The sequence below is a fragment of the Mangifera indica genome, chromosome 8 (genome assembly GCF_011075055.1).
Source record: "Mangifera indica cultivar Alphonso chromosome 8, CATAS_Mindica_2.1, whole genome shotgun sequence".
In the NCBI taxonomy this organism is placed as follows: Eukaryota; Viridiplantae; Streptophyta; class Magnoliopsida; order Sapindales; family Anacardiaceae; genus Mangifera; species Mangifera indica.
The window spans coordinates 8,974,008-8,989,051 of record NC_058144.1 but is presented as its reverse complement, the minus strand read 5'-3'; the positions used below and the strand labels follow the sequence as shown (position 1 = coordinate 8,989,051).

Here is a 15,044-nt window from a genome sequence, read left to right as displayed (position 1 = left end):
GCCACTCTCCACATTTCGAATCATTTTTCTTTCGTTTTTCATGTACTTTGATTTTTGTCATTTGCACCCATTTTCAGAAAATATTATTATTTTTTATATATTTTCATTTACAATTTTGATAGAAAAGGTTATATTTTTTCATTGAGGTTAGATTTCTTTCATTTGCACCCATTTTGAGAAAATATTTTTTTATGTATTTTTATTTGCCACTTTGATTTAAAAAAAAAGGTTATATATTTTTATTTGGATTATATTTTTCTCATTTGCACCCATTTTGAGAAAATGTTAGTTTATATATAGACGTTATTACATTTTAACCCTCAGTTCTTAATAAAATGTTAAACACCCCCTTAAACGATTAAATCCAAAAGCATTATTAAACCAAGTTTGTCTATCCAATAATTAAGCTTAAAAAAAAATCTAAATAAAATTTTGGATTGACAGTAAAGCCTATCATATACAAATTCAAAGTTCCTAATTAAGCCGAAAAAAAAAAAGCTAAAATAAAATTACTTTACAAATATATAAAACATAGTCTATATAAAAATTAAGGTTTCGATATAGAATAAATTTTTTATTACCTTATAATCGTATTACCTTCTTTTATTATTTATTAAACTAATAAAAATAATCCACTCCATTTTGTTCTTCAACTTAAATCTTCAAATCGATTAACTAGGTCATAATAGTCGAATTACATATCAAAAATTTAATTTTATATTATATATTAAGTATTATATTATATTGTATGATACAATTTTTTTAAAAATAAAATAATAATAAACACCTTTGAAAATATCATAAATATTTTTAAATAATAAAAAAACTAATTAACATGTTATCATTTTAGAAATATCATAAATATTTTTAAAAATTTAAAATTTGTTATATACATCCCTATCATATCAATATTTTCTTTTAAAAATGTATTGATTCATATTAACAATATGTATTGTATCGTATGATATATCTACTATATTATATTAATTTAATAAATCTTATAATATATATTATTTTTTATTTATATTATATCATAAAATACTGATAATTATGAAGCAGGATACTACGAGCATGCATGATATAATCTCATAAAGCAGCAGCAGCACTAACAAAAACTGAATAAAAAGGCTAAAATTGAGATATTTCCTACAAAATTCTGAAATTTTTTTTATTAATGCATCCCCATTTGTCATGGTGTTGTAACTTGTAATGAATAAAAACACTTTCTCAACACACCTGTACGCTTCTGCTGTAAACCCCACCTAATCACAAAAGTAGGAATAGCCATCTTTCGCTCGACTGTTTTCCTATAAAGCCAACACAGAACACAGCCAACTCGATGCACCAGACTCACAAAGTCCCTCAATAGCAGTATTATATGTATTCAAATTCGGCTCGATTTCATAAGTTTTAGGGAACTCAACAAATTTTCGTTTCGTTTCTTTGTAATCCTTCTCCAATATGCAGGGGAATAAGAAGGCGTTTAATGACTCAACAGAATGTTGAGTTTCCTTGAATGCACGGATGGCGTGGTCGACCATATTCGCTTGACCGTAAGGGACAACAGAGTGAGGAATTAAACGCTCGTTTCATCTCAAATCGGGGACGGGTCTTGAGTTCCTCAATGAACTACGTTATGACATGACGGTGATAGGGTCGTGATGGCTTGGAGATGGCGGTTGAGAGGATCCTGAAACCAATAGAAGAGACGGGAGTGAGATAGGCGTTGCGGCAGCTGTAGATAATACGTCTGAAAGAGAGGCGAATGATTTCTCTTTGCCAGTTGACGGCGTCGAAAAGCTAGAGAAGAGGATCAACATCTCCGAGATGTGGTGGTGTTGAAGTGAATTAGGGTTGAGGTTTGTGCTGAGACGATACAATAAAGCCATTGCTGTTTGATTATATTGCAATTTCAACTTCCTCAAAAACAACTTGAAAAAAAATAAAGAAGAAGAACACAAATGGCTCATTTCATTCCATGGTTCTTGCACAAACCTAATCAGCTATACTTCTATGGGAGCTCACAACAAGAAGAAGAACAAATCGTCTGAATAAATTAATCTACCCTCTCCTACTTCAGTCTTCACAAAACGGCACTGTACCAGTCCTCCGCTTGCTCTTGCTCACATTAACCGCTGGCGGTATCGCAAAATACCATAATCTCCCAACCGCTTTCACCAAATACTTCCTACACAAAAACTCCTCCGCGTACATTTTCTCCACCTTCCTATTTACGTCATGCAAGAACACATGCGTCACACCGCTCCTCGTTCTCCTACGCGCCATCACTGCCGCCGTGAAAATAGTCGCCATCCTCCCTGGCGCCTCCGCGAAATATCCTCGTGGAGCATCAATAAATATAGCATCCCACTCTCTGTTGTACACGTCATCCGCTAACTCGCTCAATGCTAACTTACACCTGGCGTTGCCCCTGAGGTGCACGTGCGGAGGCAAACAGTTTATCTCCGACTTGTACGAGTTGATGAGATGATCAGCCTCGTAGAGCTGTGTAGTATACGTTATGGTGTGGACACGTATTGCGGGTGCGCGTGCGAGGATCTTGTGGACAAGTTTGGGATCTTCTTCGAGGAATAGGGTGGTGCCACGTGGATTCAATGCGGCCCACATGAGGGAGTCATGGCCGAGGCCGAAGACGAGGAAGTTGCACGGGGCGAGGTTTAGGAGGACGTCGAAGATGGCACGTATTTCGCGGTCGGTTACATCGGGGATTTCTTTAGAGGTGGCGTAACTGACAATGGCGAGTAGTTGGGTCTGCATGGCGGCGGGGGTCAAATCGGCTCCATATGTGGTGTAGAGGCATGCAAAGGAGGTAATGATTGTTTTGCTAAAGCCGGTGATGAGAAAGGCAGCCGTCATGGCTGTAATCGTGAGGATAGCGCCGAGGAAGAGTGGCTTTTCAATCACTAAACGGCGGGTACTGGGGCTGCTCTTCATTCTGAATCTCAATTAAATTGTGGTTTATTAAGTAATTTTTAGTGTGGAAAAATTATACATGAGATCTCTGCTTGTAGAAGAGAAGAAGAGTGTTTTCGTTTCGTTTAAGCTATATTTGGACATTGAACAAGTCATATTCAGAATTGTATGAGGACATTGAACAAGTCATGTTAATTGTTGTTCCCCTTTCATACATAAATCATATATTCCCACCCAAAATATAATTCTGCTCATAAAAAATTTACAGTATTTCTCAACAACTTAAAAAAAAAAAAACTGAAAAGATGGATAAATTGTTAGAATATAAAAAACAATTAACTAGAAATTGAAACGTTAGAAAAAAAATTGAGAGAATTTATATGGTAAATATGGTAAGCTAAGTTTTTGTTGTCATATTTTATTTGATTTAGTGTGAAAAAAATTATTTAATAAGGTGGAAAAGGTCTTTGGAGCAAAGCTTGGGTTCATAATGTAATTCACCAAAAAATTACCATATCAAAATTGAGAGCTGCAGACATTTGAATGACGTGGCAGCCGCAATGTCAGTGTTGTTAAGATAAGGTCTCAGTTTTCTCTTTTGTTTTTAATCTGAAAATTTTCATATCGGCCGAAAACAAACGCGGTCACAAAACAAAATGTCCACAGTATCAATGAGTCTAAACCTAATCGGTGCGTTTAAGGGTCTGTCTTTATCGGCGAGCTCTTCCACATCATTTTTCAAGGGCGAACTTAGCGTGGCTCCGAGATCAGTCACCGTTTCCCTCCCACAGAAAACGCCGTTTCCATTAATCATCGAATCCGCCCACAAAAAGGGATCCGGGAGTACAAAGAACGGCCGTGATTCGCGAGGTCAACGCCTCGGCGTTAAGATATATGGTGACCAAGTGGCCAAGCGTGGTGCTATTATTGTTCGTCAGCGCGGCACCAAGGTTCGCCCTTAATTTCAAATTTCACCTATTTATAGTTAATTTTTTAATAATTGATTCAACTGTGAATAAAATTCAGTTTCATCCGGGAAAGAACGTGGGGATTGGGAAGGACCATACATTATTCTCATTGATTGATGGACTTGTGAAATTTGAGAAGTGCGGTCCGGAAAGGAAGAAAGTTAGTGTTTACCCACGAGAAGTGCAGCCTGAAAATCCCAATAGTTACAGAGCAAGGAAGAGGGAGTACTTCAGATTGCAGCGTGAGAAAAAGAAGGCTAGAAAGGAAGGCTACGTTGCTGAACCACAACTGGTATTGGCTTCTTCTGCTGTTGATGATGCAGACAACAACCCAATTTGCTAAATCTCTATATTTTTCAGTTCTTAATTTTTTAGGCATTCATTCTGTCATGATACAATGGAGCAGATTACTTGGTTTAATGGATTTTCTTGTTTTGTAATTTTTTGTTTGAGCGTTGATGTTGTTATTCTTTTCAGAATCTAAACCCTGTTGCGAAAATATGCATTGCACTTGTCAGATGATTTTTTTACCCAGAAGTATATTTGGGTGGAATTTTGAGACTACTTTTGCGTATAAGTGAAAGGATCCCAACGAGTTAACATGTATGAATATGAAGAACAAAAAAGGTATCAAATTGCATAAAACATTTCCGGCATAAACCAGAATGAGTAAAATCCGACTCTTGTTGAGAAAATTAAACATTCACTAAGGTAATGTCTAAGAAAACCCTAAAGTCAAAATAGTCTTCTCTCTTTCACCATTCTGCTGACAGCTTCGCATCTCAAATGCTGGCAATTTCGTTCAACCTACCAAGTAACAAGGTTTTAGTTATGCTTTCAGTTATAGGCTATAGAACAATCAAGAAACAATTACAGAATTATTCCAGAAGGACATTAATCCGCAGCAGAGAAACAGTTTTAAATCTAACATTTTTAAAACAAAGCTGAAACCATAATTTACTTTGTATCTGGAGAAAAACTATTTGTCTAAACTTAGTCATAATGCTTTAAGTTGAGATGAATATTATACAAGCTAAAGAAACACAGCAAAACCAAAGAGTACTTATAAGAAACTTATGAAATCATAATTACTGCCCCAAACAGCAAAGTGCCAATATGGCCTCCATTCCATCAATCCAATTATACCATCAACTAACATTTGCACTTATGAAATTAATTCTCACAAGGAGCAAATGGTTGAACCATGCTTGATAAATTGAACCTTTGCACTTGTGAGCATTTTGCATTTATGCTCAATAAGTTTGCATCTGTAATATAAACATATTTCTTTATTCCTGTACCAGAATTCAGGCAATGCTTAAATGGTTGAATCATGCCTGATAAATTTCAGTTCGCACTTTTAAATAAGGAGATCTGAATTTAGTATTATCGGCAGGTTCATATTACACCCTTCATAGGCTAACCTAAATTCCTCCAATCAATTAATGCCCCAACAATTTGCAATAAAAATAGTTATCTCTCAGCATGGGATATCTCAATGAAAATGATGTTTCTAAAAAGGTTAGAATTTTCAAATACAATGTAGTTGCCCCCTAGTTCCAACAAATAAACAATAACAGATGGAATTAATCATATGGGATTTGGGGATCAGAGATTAAAGCAATATCAGCTTGTCTCAACGGAAGCTTAAACAACACCTCCCCGCCGCCCCCCCAAAACCAGGTTAAAAAAAAAAAAAAAGCTCAAAAACATAACAGATGTGAAATTTTCACTTCGATTGATATGGCTAACTTTTCCTTGAGCACACAATTAACAAGAAAAACTTGGATTAAAGTATCACCACAAATGAAGAAATGCATAGCAAAATTTTATGGCATCAATCCATCTGAACAATAGTACAAGCTTTCCTTAATTTGAAAATTCCCCAATCTAATCAAAAGGACCGAGTATGTATTCCTGAAAAACTGATACCAAAAGAAAGATGATTTAAATCCCAAACTTCTTGAGACAAAGATCTAACCATTTCCAAATAATATCAATCGGCATTCTTAATCGTTAAATAATTCCACGCCCCCCTTAGACTTAAGAATTAACACAACGATTAACTACTTGCTACACGATTTCAGTAGAAAATAATTTCTAATCTGGCAATAAATTGTAAATTTGCATGCATGCAAAACAAAACAAAAAGGAAATTTGAATAAAACAAATGAAACAAGCAATCGCACCTTAACCAGATCCCACAATGATGTTGTTGATGGGGATGAAGATGAGCTTCACGAAGAAACCCACAAAGCCCATCACCACGAAACCGATCGCAGTACGGAACGCCACCTTGGTGAATTCTAAGAAATTCCGATCCAATTCGAAATCAAAAAATTAGCATATTCAAACAATAAAGAATTGGTAAAAGCAAAACAAAAAAAAAATTACCTTTGCGATCGGGTTTGTGACATCTCTTGACAAGGCGAACACTGTCCTTGGCGAAATCTCTGAGAGGATCAAACACGTTGTCTATGGCGTCCATTTTATTCTTTCCGTTGACGACTGATCTGATGAATCAATGAGCTAATTGAGAGATATATTGATTTTCAGATCTGCGCAATTGAACGGAACGAAGAAGCTTTATATAGTGATATTTTTTGTCCCTGTTTGACTAAAATGCCCCTTTGCTCCTCCCTTCCTCATTTTAAGTAAGTCAACAAAACGGGAAGAAAAGTCAACTTTATTTGTTGGTCAAGTTATATAGAACAGGTTTTTACTTGAGAGATTTTTAACTTTGAATTTTAATTAATAATGAAAATTATAATAAAAATATTTCAATAATATTATCAAATGGTGATAATATTACAACCATATTTTCTTTATGTTACTTTGTTCTAATAATTGCACCCCTCTAGCTGAAGAAAAAAGAAACATAGAACCAAAACCTGTTATGTGCAATTTAGAGATCATAACTCTGTAATATGCATGATTTCATTATAAAATACAACAGAACCAACACCAATGCCAGATCAAAATTTCTTCCTCAACAGTTTCATACAAACAGTAAAAGTATTCAAATGATCCTCTGTCATCGATTGTGTTACAAGATAATATTTTTTCTAATCACAGGTACTATAAATCAATATTTCTTTCAGAAGTAGGAAAATAAAGTTGTCAGGTCCTAGGAAATACACCAACTGGTTAAAATATAGATCACGATTGAAATTCTCAAAACAATGCCTGGCTTAATATATCCTTCAGCAACTTGTAATCTGCTTCAATGTTTGCTGAAGATGAGGGCAAAACTGCAGGGAAATGGCAAGGTGTTAGTTGGGATGTGGATTCGATCAGAGTATGTTGGCTATCTTTTTGTTTCAGCTGGAGTAGAGTCTGCTGCCCTTCTTTCGCAATGTACAGTTTGAGGCACAAAAATCAATCCTTGAGCGTGGCGGCGACCAAAGTTGACAGACAAAGGAGAGGAGTCTGAAGTGCTCAATTTTAAGACTGCTGAAACAAGGCCATCAATGGTTTCATTTTCCACTTCCATAGTTTCCTTGTTCTGTACAGTTTGTTTACATTGGTTCTTTTGCCTCTGTTTCTTAGATGGGTGTGACTTTTTAAAGAACTCAAATGAAGTGGGGAACTCATGCTTGTCTACCAAATGCCGTTGCCTAGCTTTATGGCTCTTGAACTTCAACCCACAACCTTCAACCAGACATTCATACTGTCACATGCAAACATTACATCTTAAGTATCTTAAATCAAATTGGAATTAAAAATATCAAATAGCACATTCAACAACATATTGGGAACTTTTTTTGCAGTTACTACTTGAGATCATTAATTTTGATTCTAGGAATGAGAAAGGAATTGCATTTGTTAAAAACAAAATGGGTTCCTTGATCCATCATACATATGTATAAATATTAAGTTATTATAGATCACTTCCCCAGTCTTTTTGTTGATCAAGTCAATATCAGATAGAGGCACACACATAAAACCAGCTAACCAACCAAAATGGGAGAAAGAAAGAAAAAAGAAGCCTCATCTAGCATAGATATGTTCACCCAAAGTGCACACATAATCATTACTGTTCCAAATTATGTCAACCGGAAAGCAAAATGAGATTTGTGAAAACAACTTGAAACACACAAGGCACCATCTAATACCAACTGAAAATTCTAATTAGCATAAATCTCAACCAAAATGAAAGGAAACAATGTAAGGATTCTAAACTAAATTTAGCAATTCCAATATAAAAGATGATGAGCAAATAAAAGATACCAACTTACCACAGCATAGCCGTGCGCAAGTTTAGCCTGAAAGAAAGAATCATGAGCTTCAGATGCATGCATGCTGAGCAGGCGAGACGTAGGGCAAACCCTAGAGCACACTGAACAAGATGCAGTATGTCTTGCGTTGTAATGATCTTCAAACTGCTCCAAAGAAGTCAAGCTTGCATTACAACCCACAATTGGGCAACAAACTCCCCTGCACAATTTGCAAGTTAGTCTTTTAGAAATCAAACACAATTTGCACAAATCCTCATGTTAAAACCATCAAAACAATTCCTTCGGAAAAGAAAATCAAACAAGATTGTATTAAAACCTTCCATACTCAGTAACCATATTCTCAAGTTGGCACCTTTCATCATCATTTAAATCAAACGCTACCTGAAAAATAATAGAAACAGTAAAAGACAACGAAATTGTATCAGCCAATTGATTCACACCGTTGCCATTAAACTTATTAAAAAAACAAATGCAATGCCTAAAATCACAACAACTAAGACAAGTCAATTTCTAAACACAAAATTTTAAAACATTCACATCAAACAAAATAATTATCAAAAAATGGAAAGATCAAATGAGAACCTGTTTGGCGAGAAGTTCGCGCTCGATGTTGCCAGAAGCGAAGAAGGGAGAATGGGGACCGAAACGACGTCGAACAGAAGCCCAGTACGGGAAGACAGATTCGAGATTAGAGTCAATAACCATAGCCATGGGTTGCAGGTCGGTCGGTTAGTTGGCGTAAGATGTGGTGAGAAGACCTGAGGAAAAACTTGATGGTGACTTTCTTGATAACATGAGTATGGAATTCAATGATATGTGCAACGATGGAGGCTTAGAAGATTTAAGGTATGGGGGTAGCTTCTTCACCTGGAGCAATAAAACCAATGGGGAGAGAAGAATCCTTTGCATACTTGACAGGGCTCTCATCAATGATGCTTGGATAAGGAACTTTGTCGATTCAAATGCTTTATTTCAGCCTCCGTCAATTTCAGACCATAGTTCTTGCATTGTGTATTGTGGTGCCAATGAAATCACGAGGAAGACTCCTTTCCAGTTCTTCAATATGTGGGCGGATCACAAAGATTTTCTTCCTCTTGTGGGAGAAGTTTGGACTAAGAAGGTTGAAGGATTTCCCATGTTCTCTGTGATTTTGATATGATATTGTTTTGTTTTCTGTTTTCCGTTACAATTCAATCGCAAATTTGTTTTGAACTGGTCCTATTTAAAGGGAGAGAGACTAAAGTGACGTCGTATTTATTCCGTTTGAGAGGGTATTTTGGACTCGATTGGCTGTTAACTAGAAATTGGACTTGGTGGAAGCCCAAGAGACAAAATCCAGGGCCAAGCCCTAAAGGCCGAAAGTGAAGAAACTTGTGCAATAATATATACGGAGACCATAAACAAATGAAGTCAGTTTCAGGGTGCATAATACAGGTGGAAGCAGGGCTATTAGGGCTTGGTCCCGTGTCTCGGGTGGGGCATTCGTGCATATATATTTGTAAAAGAGTAATATTATATATATTTATTTTAAATATATAAATAAATATATATTTAATATGTATCCTGAGGTAATTATATATTAATTCATTTTTAATTCAAAATCATCCACTTACTTGATTACACAAATAAATATATATTTATTTATATACTTAAAATAAATATATATAATTTTATAGTTTGTTGATTAACGAATCTTGAATCAGGATCTTTTGGCCCAACTTTATCCCATGCAGCCCCCATTTATTTTACCCTAGAATTAGTCAAAATATGCAAAATTTCTCACCTCTCCTATTGCACACCATCATTTAACTATAGCGTTTTTTTCCTTGATAGTTGGTCACATCACATGTAAAAGATTAACTAGGGCATTGGTCAGGGTCTAAAAAATATTTTAGAGGCTCGTAAAGGGGCATTTACAGGCTTGGGCCTAAATGGCCATTAAGTTTGAAGTTGAATAGATTTTGTATGTTTCGACCGTATCACTTTCTGCTCAATTTGTGTACTGAACATTTTTACAGAACTGCTTGTCAGGACATTAGCAATAAATTTGGCTTTAGTTAACCAGGAAGAATAATGCAGGCCAACACATTCAAGTCTTTCTTCATCAATGATTAAACAAGTGCCGAGATCACCTTGAGAATCATCCTCTGTATCGAATATTTTTTGACAACAACAGAATGTCATGTACAGAGAAACATACAATTGATTCTCCTATAACAAGCAAATACAAAAGTTGTCTAATATTTTTAGCATGTTATTTGCATACATTTTTAGTCTGGTAAACTTGGTGGAGCTCCGATAAGCGCCTCTACCCTGCTGTGGATCCTTCTCTAGATCTCAACTCTGCCAAACAGTAGTGGCTACCTGCCCGGAGAAAATAGAATCCTCTAATCTTCCTGGAACCCCAAAACTTTCGAAATTGTGTATTAGTAAAACCTGGTTTCAGGTAAAGGCTTATCAACTTCCGATGTGGTACTTTACACTGATCCAGAATCCCAAACTACTGTTAAAGATTTTGTCACCAATCTGGGCAACTTCAATGAAGTTTTCATTGCAGCAATGGCAAAACTTGGAAGAGTGGGAGTTATGACTGGCAATTTGGGAAAGATACGGCGAGACTGTGCAGCATTCAACCTTTGACGATTGATGTCATGATTTCAGCTTAAACCGTAGGACCTATTAAATTGCATGAAAAATAAAAATAACATAAACAAAATTATGCCTAGGCTCGTTGTAAAATTGAAATTTCTTCAATTCAGATAAAATATTATGAAGGCATGTAGCACAACAGATTTTTCTGAAAAGAATAGTGTTATTGTACAACACTTTCAACAATCGAATCTGCAAAAATTACAGGGTAGCTGCCAACCACATTACAAAAGAAGTAACAAAATATCGAGATCTTTTACAGTATGCTTCACTCTGCTACCTTCCTAGTGATAGGCACCATCATAAACTGTGGAAATTTTCACACAACCTCATTCAGAGTACACAGATACTACCATAAAATGGATGTACTCTGATTTTATTTTAGTATTTGCAGGCGTGAAGTGCTAGATTTTCCATAGAGGTTGGAGTAGACAATCTTAGTCCGATGTACAAGAATCAAGCTTAACAAGACTGCAATAAGGCAAAATCCTGACATGATCATGGAGGTAAGGAAGAAGCATATGGAACCTTCACACTTCAGTGGCTCTGATTCATCCACCCGTAGCATGCCTGCAAATATAGACCCTCCATTCTGCAGGTGCAGATGGGGTTGATGTTGTTTTTCTGCTTCATGGTCATAAATAGAGCTGGCAATTATACCAGAGAAAACAAGGGATCCAGCAGGACTGGCCAGTGTGAGGAAATTGTACAAAGCCCCAAATTTTTTCAAGCCAAATAACTCAGAAGCAGCAGCTGGCACAATTGCCCAGTGCGCTCCATAGCCAAGTCCAATCAACAAAGTGCCAATGTACATGGCACCAGGCCATCCGATAGCAAAGACTAAGTGACCAATAGACATCACAAATTGTGCCGCAGCCATTGCCACTGGTCTTGGATAAGCGTGATCCCTATTCAATTATGTCATCAGGATAAGTAAAAAAGACAAACAAAAGCATCACTAAAGAAAATCTAAATCAACAGAGACACTAGAAAAATAGGATTGTACCTCACAATAATTTCAGAGAAGTAACCCCCACCAATACGGCCAAGAAAGTTCCAAATGCTGATCATGGATACAAATATATGAGTGTTATCATATCCTAGAGACTGGCTCATCTGACCAAGATTATCTATCACTGTCAACCCTGACCCAGAACCAAGTACAAGCGAGAAAAAGATAAGCCAAAAATCTGCCTTGATTAATGCCTGCATCAACGTAAAGTCCTCCCCTCTGCGTGGGCCCCTCCTCCTCTTAACCCTCACTGCTCCTTCCGCAGCTGCTTGGAATAGTTTTGTTTGCAACTGAGCAATTCGCTTCTGCCTCTCTGATGCAGGGAGCAAGTCTACATCCTTTGGTGTCTCATCTTCCACCTCACTTAATATTACCTCATTAACCTCCTGTTTGGATTTGCCAGGTTCTGGTTTCTCTGATTGGGGTAGAAGGGCCTCTTCTGCTGGGTCCCTTGGCTCTAGACAGAAACTTAATGACACAGGAATCACAATGGGTATAATAAGAAGAACAAACAAAATTATTGTAAACATTATCATCACAGTGTGGCTCAAATCAACTAGATCTTCAACCAGCATGACCCCCATCAGATAGGTTGCCAACAGAAGGCATATACTATAAATACGTGTGAAACTTGAACCATCAGATGGTTGTACTTGTCTATGACCTCCTACAGGTCTAACAATGAACATTAGAGCAATAACTACCATTGCCGGACCAACTGCAACCATAAATATGAGTGACGCATGGTCAGGGGAATGGATCAGAGTATATATTTGAGTCAAGATTGCACCACTTAACCCAGCAAAGCCCTTCAGTATTCCCACCACAGGACCCCGACTTTTTGGAAAGTTTTGCACACAAGAAACCAGAGCAGCTGTATTGAAGTAGGTTTCACCATTGTTTCCCACAAATATAAGAATGCACATCTGCAAACTGATACAGGTAAGCCATTTGACCAAGGAAGATTGAAAAGTTTCCCTAGTTATATTGGACAGAAGAGTGTGTATATAGAAGGTACATTATTCAAGGAACATGTTCACAAATAGTTCAGCAGGAATGGTAAGAAATAATTCAAGCAACAAATATCACATCAACCAACATTAGAGTTTTGCAGTAAGCTCCCATCTCAACTGTACACGTAATACCTACCTAAAAGGCTAATGGGAACGTATAATATCAATTTCATCAATCCAAAGTTTCACATTCTTAAGACGACGTTATAGAGATAGAATTGAATGATGACAACAACATATGAGTCAATATGAATCAATGAGAACAAATTCCATTGCACTATAATTCTGGTAAATATGTTCGTCCTAGATTAATTATTAAAGTTGCCAAGAAGTATATGTCATAAAGCATCACACATATGCTAGAGGGCATCATGACATCACAAGTTTAGTAAGTGCCTCCCATTGGGTGAATGAGCATAGGATGCTTCTACACATGTCATATTTACCACCAATTTTCACATAATGAGCTGCACTTGGAATCTAGAAGGACAAATGCTCATTGATCCAATATATGGGCATATACAAAAAAGCAACATGATATTACAAGTATAAAGGATGCCTTTTCTAAAGAGAATAAGATGGTTCAAAACATATTAAGACAGCATTTTTCATATAAAAACTACATATGGAAAAAGCTATATCAATCCAACAAAAACAATGGAAGCAGTTGAGAATCATGCAGAAACAGAAGAGATTAAACATTGAAACAGGAATCCAAGAATTGCATCAAAATCATTTTGTAAAAGTATTTCAGTACACCATGAACAAACTTTCAGCTCAGGAAAAATGTTTGATGTTTACAGGGGATTTAAACAAGCATGTGATGTGGTAGTTTTCATATCAGTGTGACTAGAAGTTTCTACATCAATATGCACAAACCTTCAGTTGAGTACTTGATAATCTTAAAAAATAAAATAAAAGATGCAACTTATAACATAATAAAATACTTTTTTTTCTTCCTAATCCGGCAGCCTCATGATTAATGCACACCTTGGTTCCAGAAACCAAAATTTGTAAATGATGGTGAAAAAATTAATCACTCAATTTATTCAATCAATCAGAAGCACATCAAAAGTTGTGGCAAAACTAATAACACACTTTCTTGGAAACAAACAAGCAGTCAAACTGCATTAAAAGTCCTATTAACCGCCAGAAACGCAAGTTCTCTGATCAGAAGTATGCATTCAAGAACTTAAAGAAAGTAAACGGAAATCAGCACCCAACTCAAAAGTATAGGAAATCAACTCACAGACTATTAGTGGCAAAAACAGAAAGAAAATGCATCATTCATAGAAATTGAGTATGATTTTGAGAGAAGAAAGAAAATATGCATTAAAAGCCTTTCCAAATCAACAACAATAGAGGACATGTCAAAAACATCCATCCTGTAAAAACCCTTCGATTTTCAAAGATTTAAGGAACATGCTTAAACAAAGAGTTCACCACATGTTTAGAAATTCCAAAGGGTAAAAAAAGGTGCAAACTTAGATTAAACATCACAGCACAAGCAACAAAAATGAAACAAAAAAAATCCAATCATGAAAGTCAAGCTTAACGAGCAAGAATTTTGATACAAGTAAAAGAAAAAAAAACTTTTAAGTCATCGTATCACAGATCAAATATCAACAACAGCTAAAGATAAAAAAAAAAAATCTATAGTATTGATTAATACTCACAGCCCACAAAGGCAAAGCAGGAGCCCGACCAGTGACAATCAACCAAACCCAACCAAAACCAATGAAATTCTGCAGAGCACCAAAAAGAAGAGCTCCCCACATAGGCAGAACCTCGCACAAGCCACCAGCCAAAAATCCAACACTATCTCCAAGATCCTTAGCCACACCAAGCCGCGCCACCTGCCTCTGATTATAGTTCAATGAACTCTTTATCACAGGCGATATGCTCCCAAACAAGTACCCAATCCCGGCCCAAGATTGTATCCACATTGCAGCCACAAACACCAGCCATCTATTATTGATAAACGAAACAAATCTTTCACGAAAAGTTCCCATCTTTCAATGCTCTTCTCTGATCGTTGAGTTTGTTTGCTGAATGAAAGTAGATATTTTTTTAATGAAAAATCAACTTAGGGAGATGCAAAATAGAACCTTTTTGCCTATTTCTAGTGAATTTATAGGAAGTTCATTTGGAGCTTCTACGGATTTACACGGAAAACAACAAAAACATAAAGGTGGCGTCGTGACGATGATGTGTTATTTATGGTAATAAT

General features: G+C 36.3%; 5 protein-coding genes across 6 annotated transcripts; 1 reads left to right on the top strand and 4 right to left on the bottom strand.

Moving 5' to 3' along the window:
• Nucleotides 1-2,058: 2,058 nt before the first annotated feature.
• Nucleotides 2,059-2,933, bottom strand: LOC123223880 (probable methyltransferase At1g27930). The gene has a single exon (XM_044647340.1). The coding sequence runs from the start codon at nt 2,875-2,877 to the stop codon at nt 2,077-2,079; it is 801 nt and encodes a 266-aa protein (XP_044503275.1). The 5' UTR covers nt 2,878-2,933; the 3' UTR covers nt 2,059-2,076.
• A 594-nt stretch (nt 2,934-3,527) lies between these two features.
• LOC123223882 (50S ribosomal protein L27, chloroplastic) lies at nt 3,528-4,342 on the top strand. Its single transcript, XM_044647343.1, has 2 exons — nt 3,528-3,884; nt 3,961-4,342. The coding sequence occupies exons 1-2, from the start codon at nt 3,591-3,593 to the stop codon at nt 4,243-4,245; spliced, it is 579 nt and encodes a 192-aa protein (XP_044503278.1). The 5' UTR covers nt 3,528-3,590; the 3' UTR covers nt 4,246-4,342.
• A 172-nt stretch (nt 4,343-4,514) lies between these two features.
• On the bottom strand, nt 4,515-6,482 carry LOC123223883 (protein transport protein Sec61 subunit gamma). Its single transcript, XM_044647344.1, has 3 exons — nt 6,297-6,482; nt 6,092-6,208; nt 4,515-4,709 (listed from the first exon to the last, which is right to left on the bottom strand). The coding sequence occupies exons 1-2, from the start codon at nt 6,388-6,390 to the stop codon at nt 6,093-6,095; spliced, it is 210 nt and encodes a 69-aa protein (XP_044503279.1). The 5' UTR covers nt 6,391-6,482; the 3' UTR covers nt 4,515-4,709; nt 6,092.
• Nucleotides 6,483-6,828: 346 nt separating this feature from the next.
• Nucleotides 6,829-9,316, bottom strand: LOC123223881 (zinc finger protein 511-like). Of its 2 annotated transcripts, XM_044647342.1 has the most exons (5): nt 9,008-9,316; nt 8,723-8,898; nt 8,457-8,521; nt 8,141-8,339; nt 6,829-7,572 (listed from the first exon to the last, which is right to left on the bottom strand). In XM_044647342.1, exons 2-5 carry the CDS (start codon nt 8,849-8,851, stop codon nt 7,210-7,212), a joined length of 756 nt encoding a protein of 251 aa, XP_044503277.1. In that variant the 5' UTR covers nt 8,852-8,898; nt 9,008-9,316; the 3' UTR covers nt 6,829-7,209. The 2 variants fall into 2 exon arrangements, with proteins under 2 accessions (XP_044503277.1, XP_044503276.1); XM_044647341.1 differs by having other exon boundaries at nt 8,723-9,316.
• A 1,558-nt stretch (nt 9,317-10,874) lies between these two features.
• On the bottom strand, nt 10,875-14,932 carry LOC123223869 (protein NUCLEAR FUSION DEFECTIVE 4-like). Its single transcript, XM_044647311.1, has 3 exons — nt 14,491-14,932; nt 11,796-12,727; nt 10,875-11,697 (listed from the first exon to the last, which is right to left on the bottom strand). Exons 1-3 carry the CDS (start codon nt 14,824-14,826, stop codon nt 11,166-11,168), a joined length of 1,800 nt encoding a protein of 599 aa, XP_044503246.1. The 5' UTR covers nt 14,827-14,932; the 3' UTR covers nt 10,875-11,165.
• Nucleotides 14,933-15,044: the final 112 nt, after the last annotated feature.

What these genes read in the sequence shown, in the direction of transcription:
- LOC123223880 (XM_044647340.1), bottom strand. Translation starts at nt 2,877, where the DNA reads ATGACGGCTGCCTTTCTCATCACCGGCTTTAGCAAAACAATCATTACC.
- LOC123223882 (XM_044647343.1), top strand. Translation starts at nt 3,591, where the DNA reads ATGTCCACAGTATCAATGAGTCTAAACCTAATCGGTGCGTTTAAGGGT. An exon ending in TTCGTCAGCGCGGCACCAAG is followed by an intron (nt 3,885 to 3,960) that starts GTTCGCCCTTAA and finishes AATAAAATTCAG; the next exon opens with TTTCATCCGGGAAAGAACGT.
- LOC123223883 (XM_044647344.1), bottom strand. Translation starts at nt 6,390, where the DNA reads ATGGACGCCATAGACAACGTGTTTGATCCTCTCAGAGATTTCGCCAAG. An exon ending in TCACAAACCCGATCGCAAAG is followed by an intron (nt 6,209 to 6,296) that starts GTAATTTTTTTT and finishes GGAATTTCTTAG; the next exon opens with AATTCACCAAGGTGGCGTTC.
- LOC123223881 (XM_044647341.1), bottom strand. Translation starts at nt 8,851, where the DNA reads ATGGCTATGGTTATTGACTCTAATCTCGAATCTGTCTTCCCGTACTGG. An exon ending in GCGAACTTCTCGCCAAACAG is followed by an intron (nt 8,522 to 8,722) that starts GTTCTCATTTGA and finishes ATTATTTTTCAG; the next exon opens with GTAGCGTTTGATTTAAATGA. An exon ending in TTGCGCACGGCTATGCTGTG is followed by an intron (nt 7,573 to 8,140) that starts GTAAGTTGGTAT and finishes TGCATGTGACAG; the next exon opens with TATGAATGTCTGGTTGAAGG.
- LOC123223869 (XM_044647311.1), bottom strand. Translation starts at nt 14,826, where the DNA reads ATGGGAACTTTTCGTGAAAGATTTGTTTCGTTTATCAATAATAGATGG. An exon ending in CTGCTTTGCCTTTGTGGGCT is followed by an intron (nt 12,728 to 14,490) that starts GTGAGTATTAAT and finishes ATCAGTTTGCAG; the next exon opens with ATGTGCATTCTTATATTTGT. An exon ending in TTCTCTGAAATTATTGTGAG is followed by an intron (nt 11,698 to 11,795) that starts GTACAATCCTAT and finishes ATAATTGAATAG; the next exon opens with GGATCACGCTTATCCAAGAC.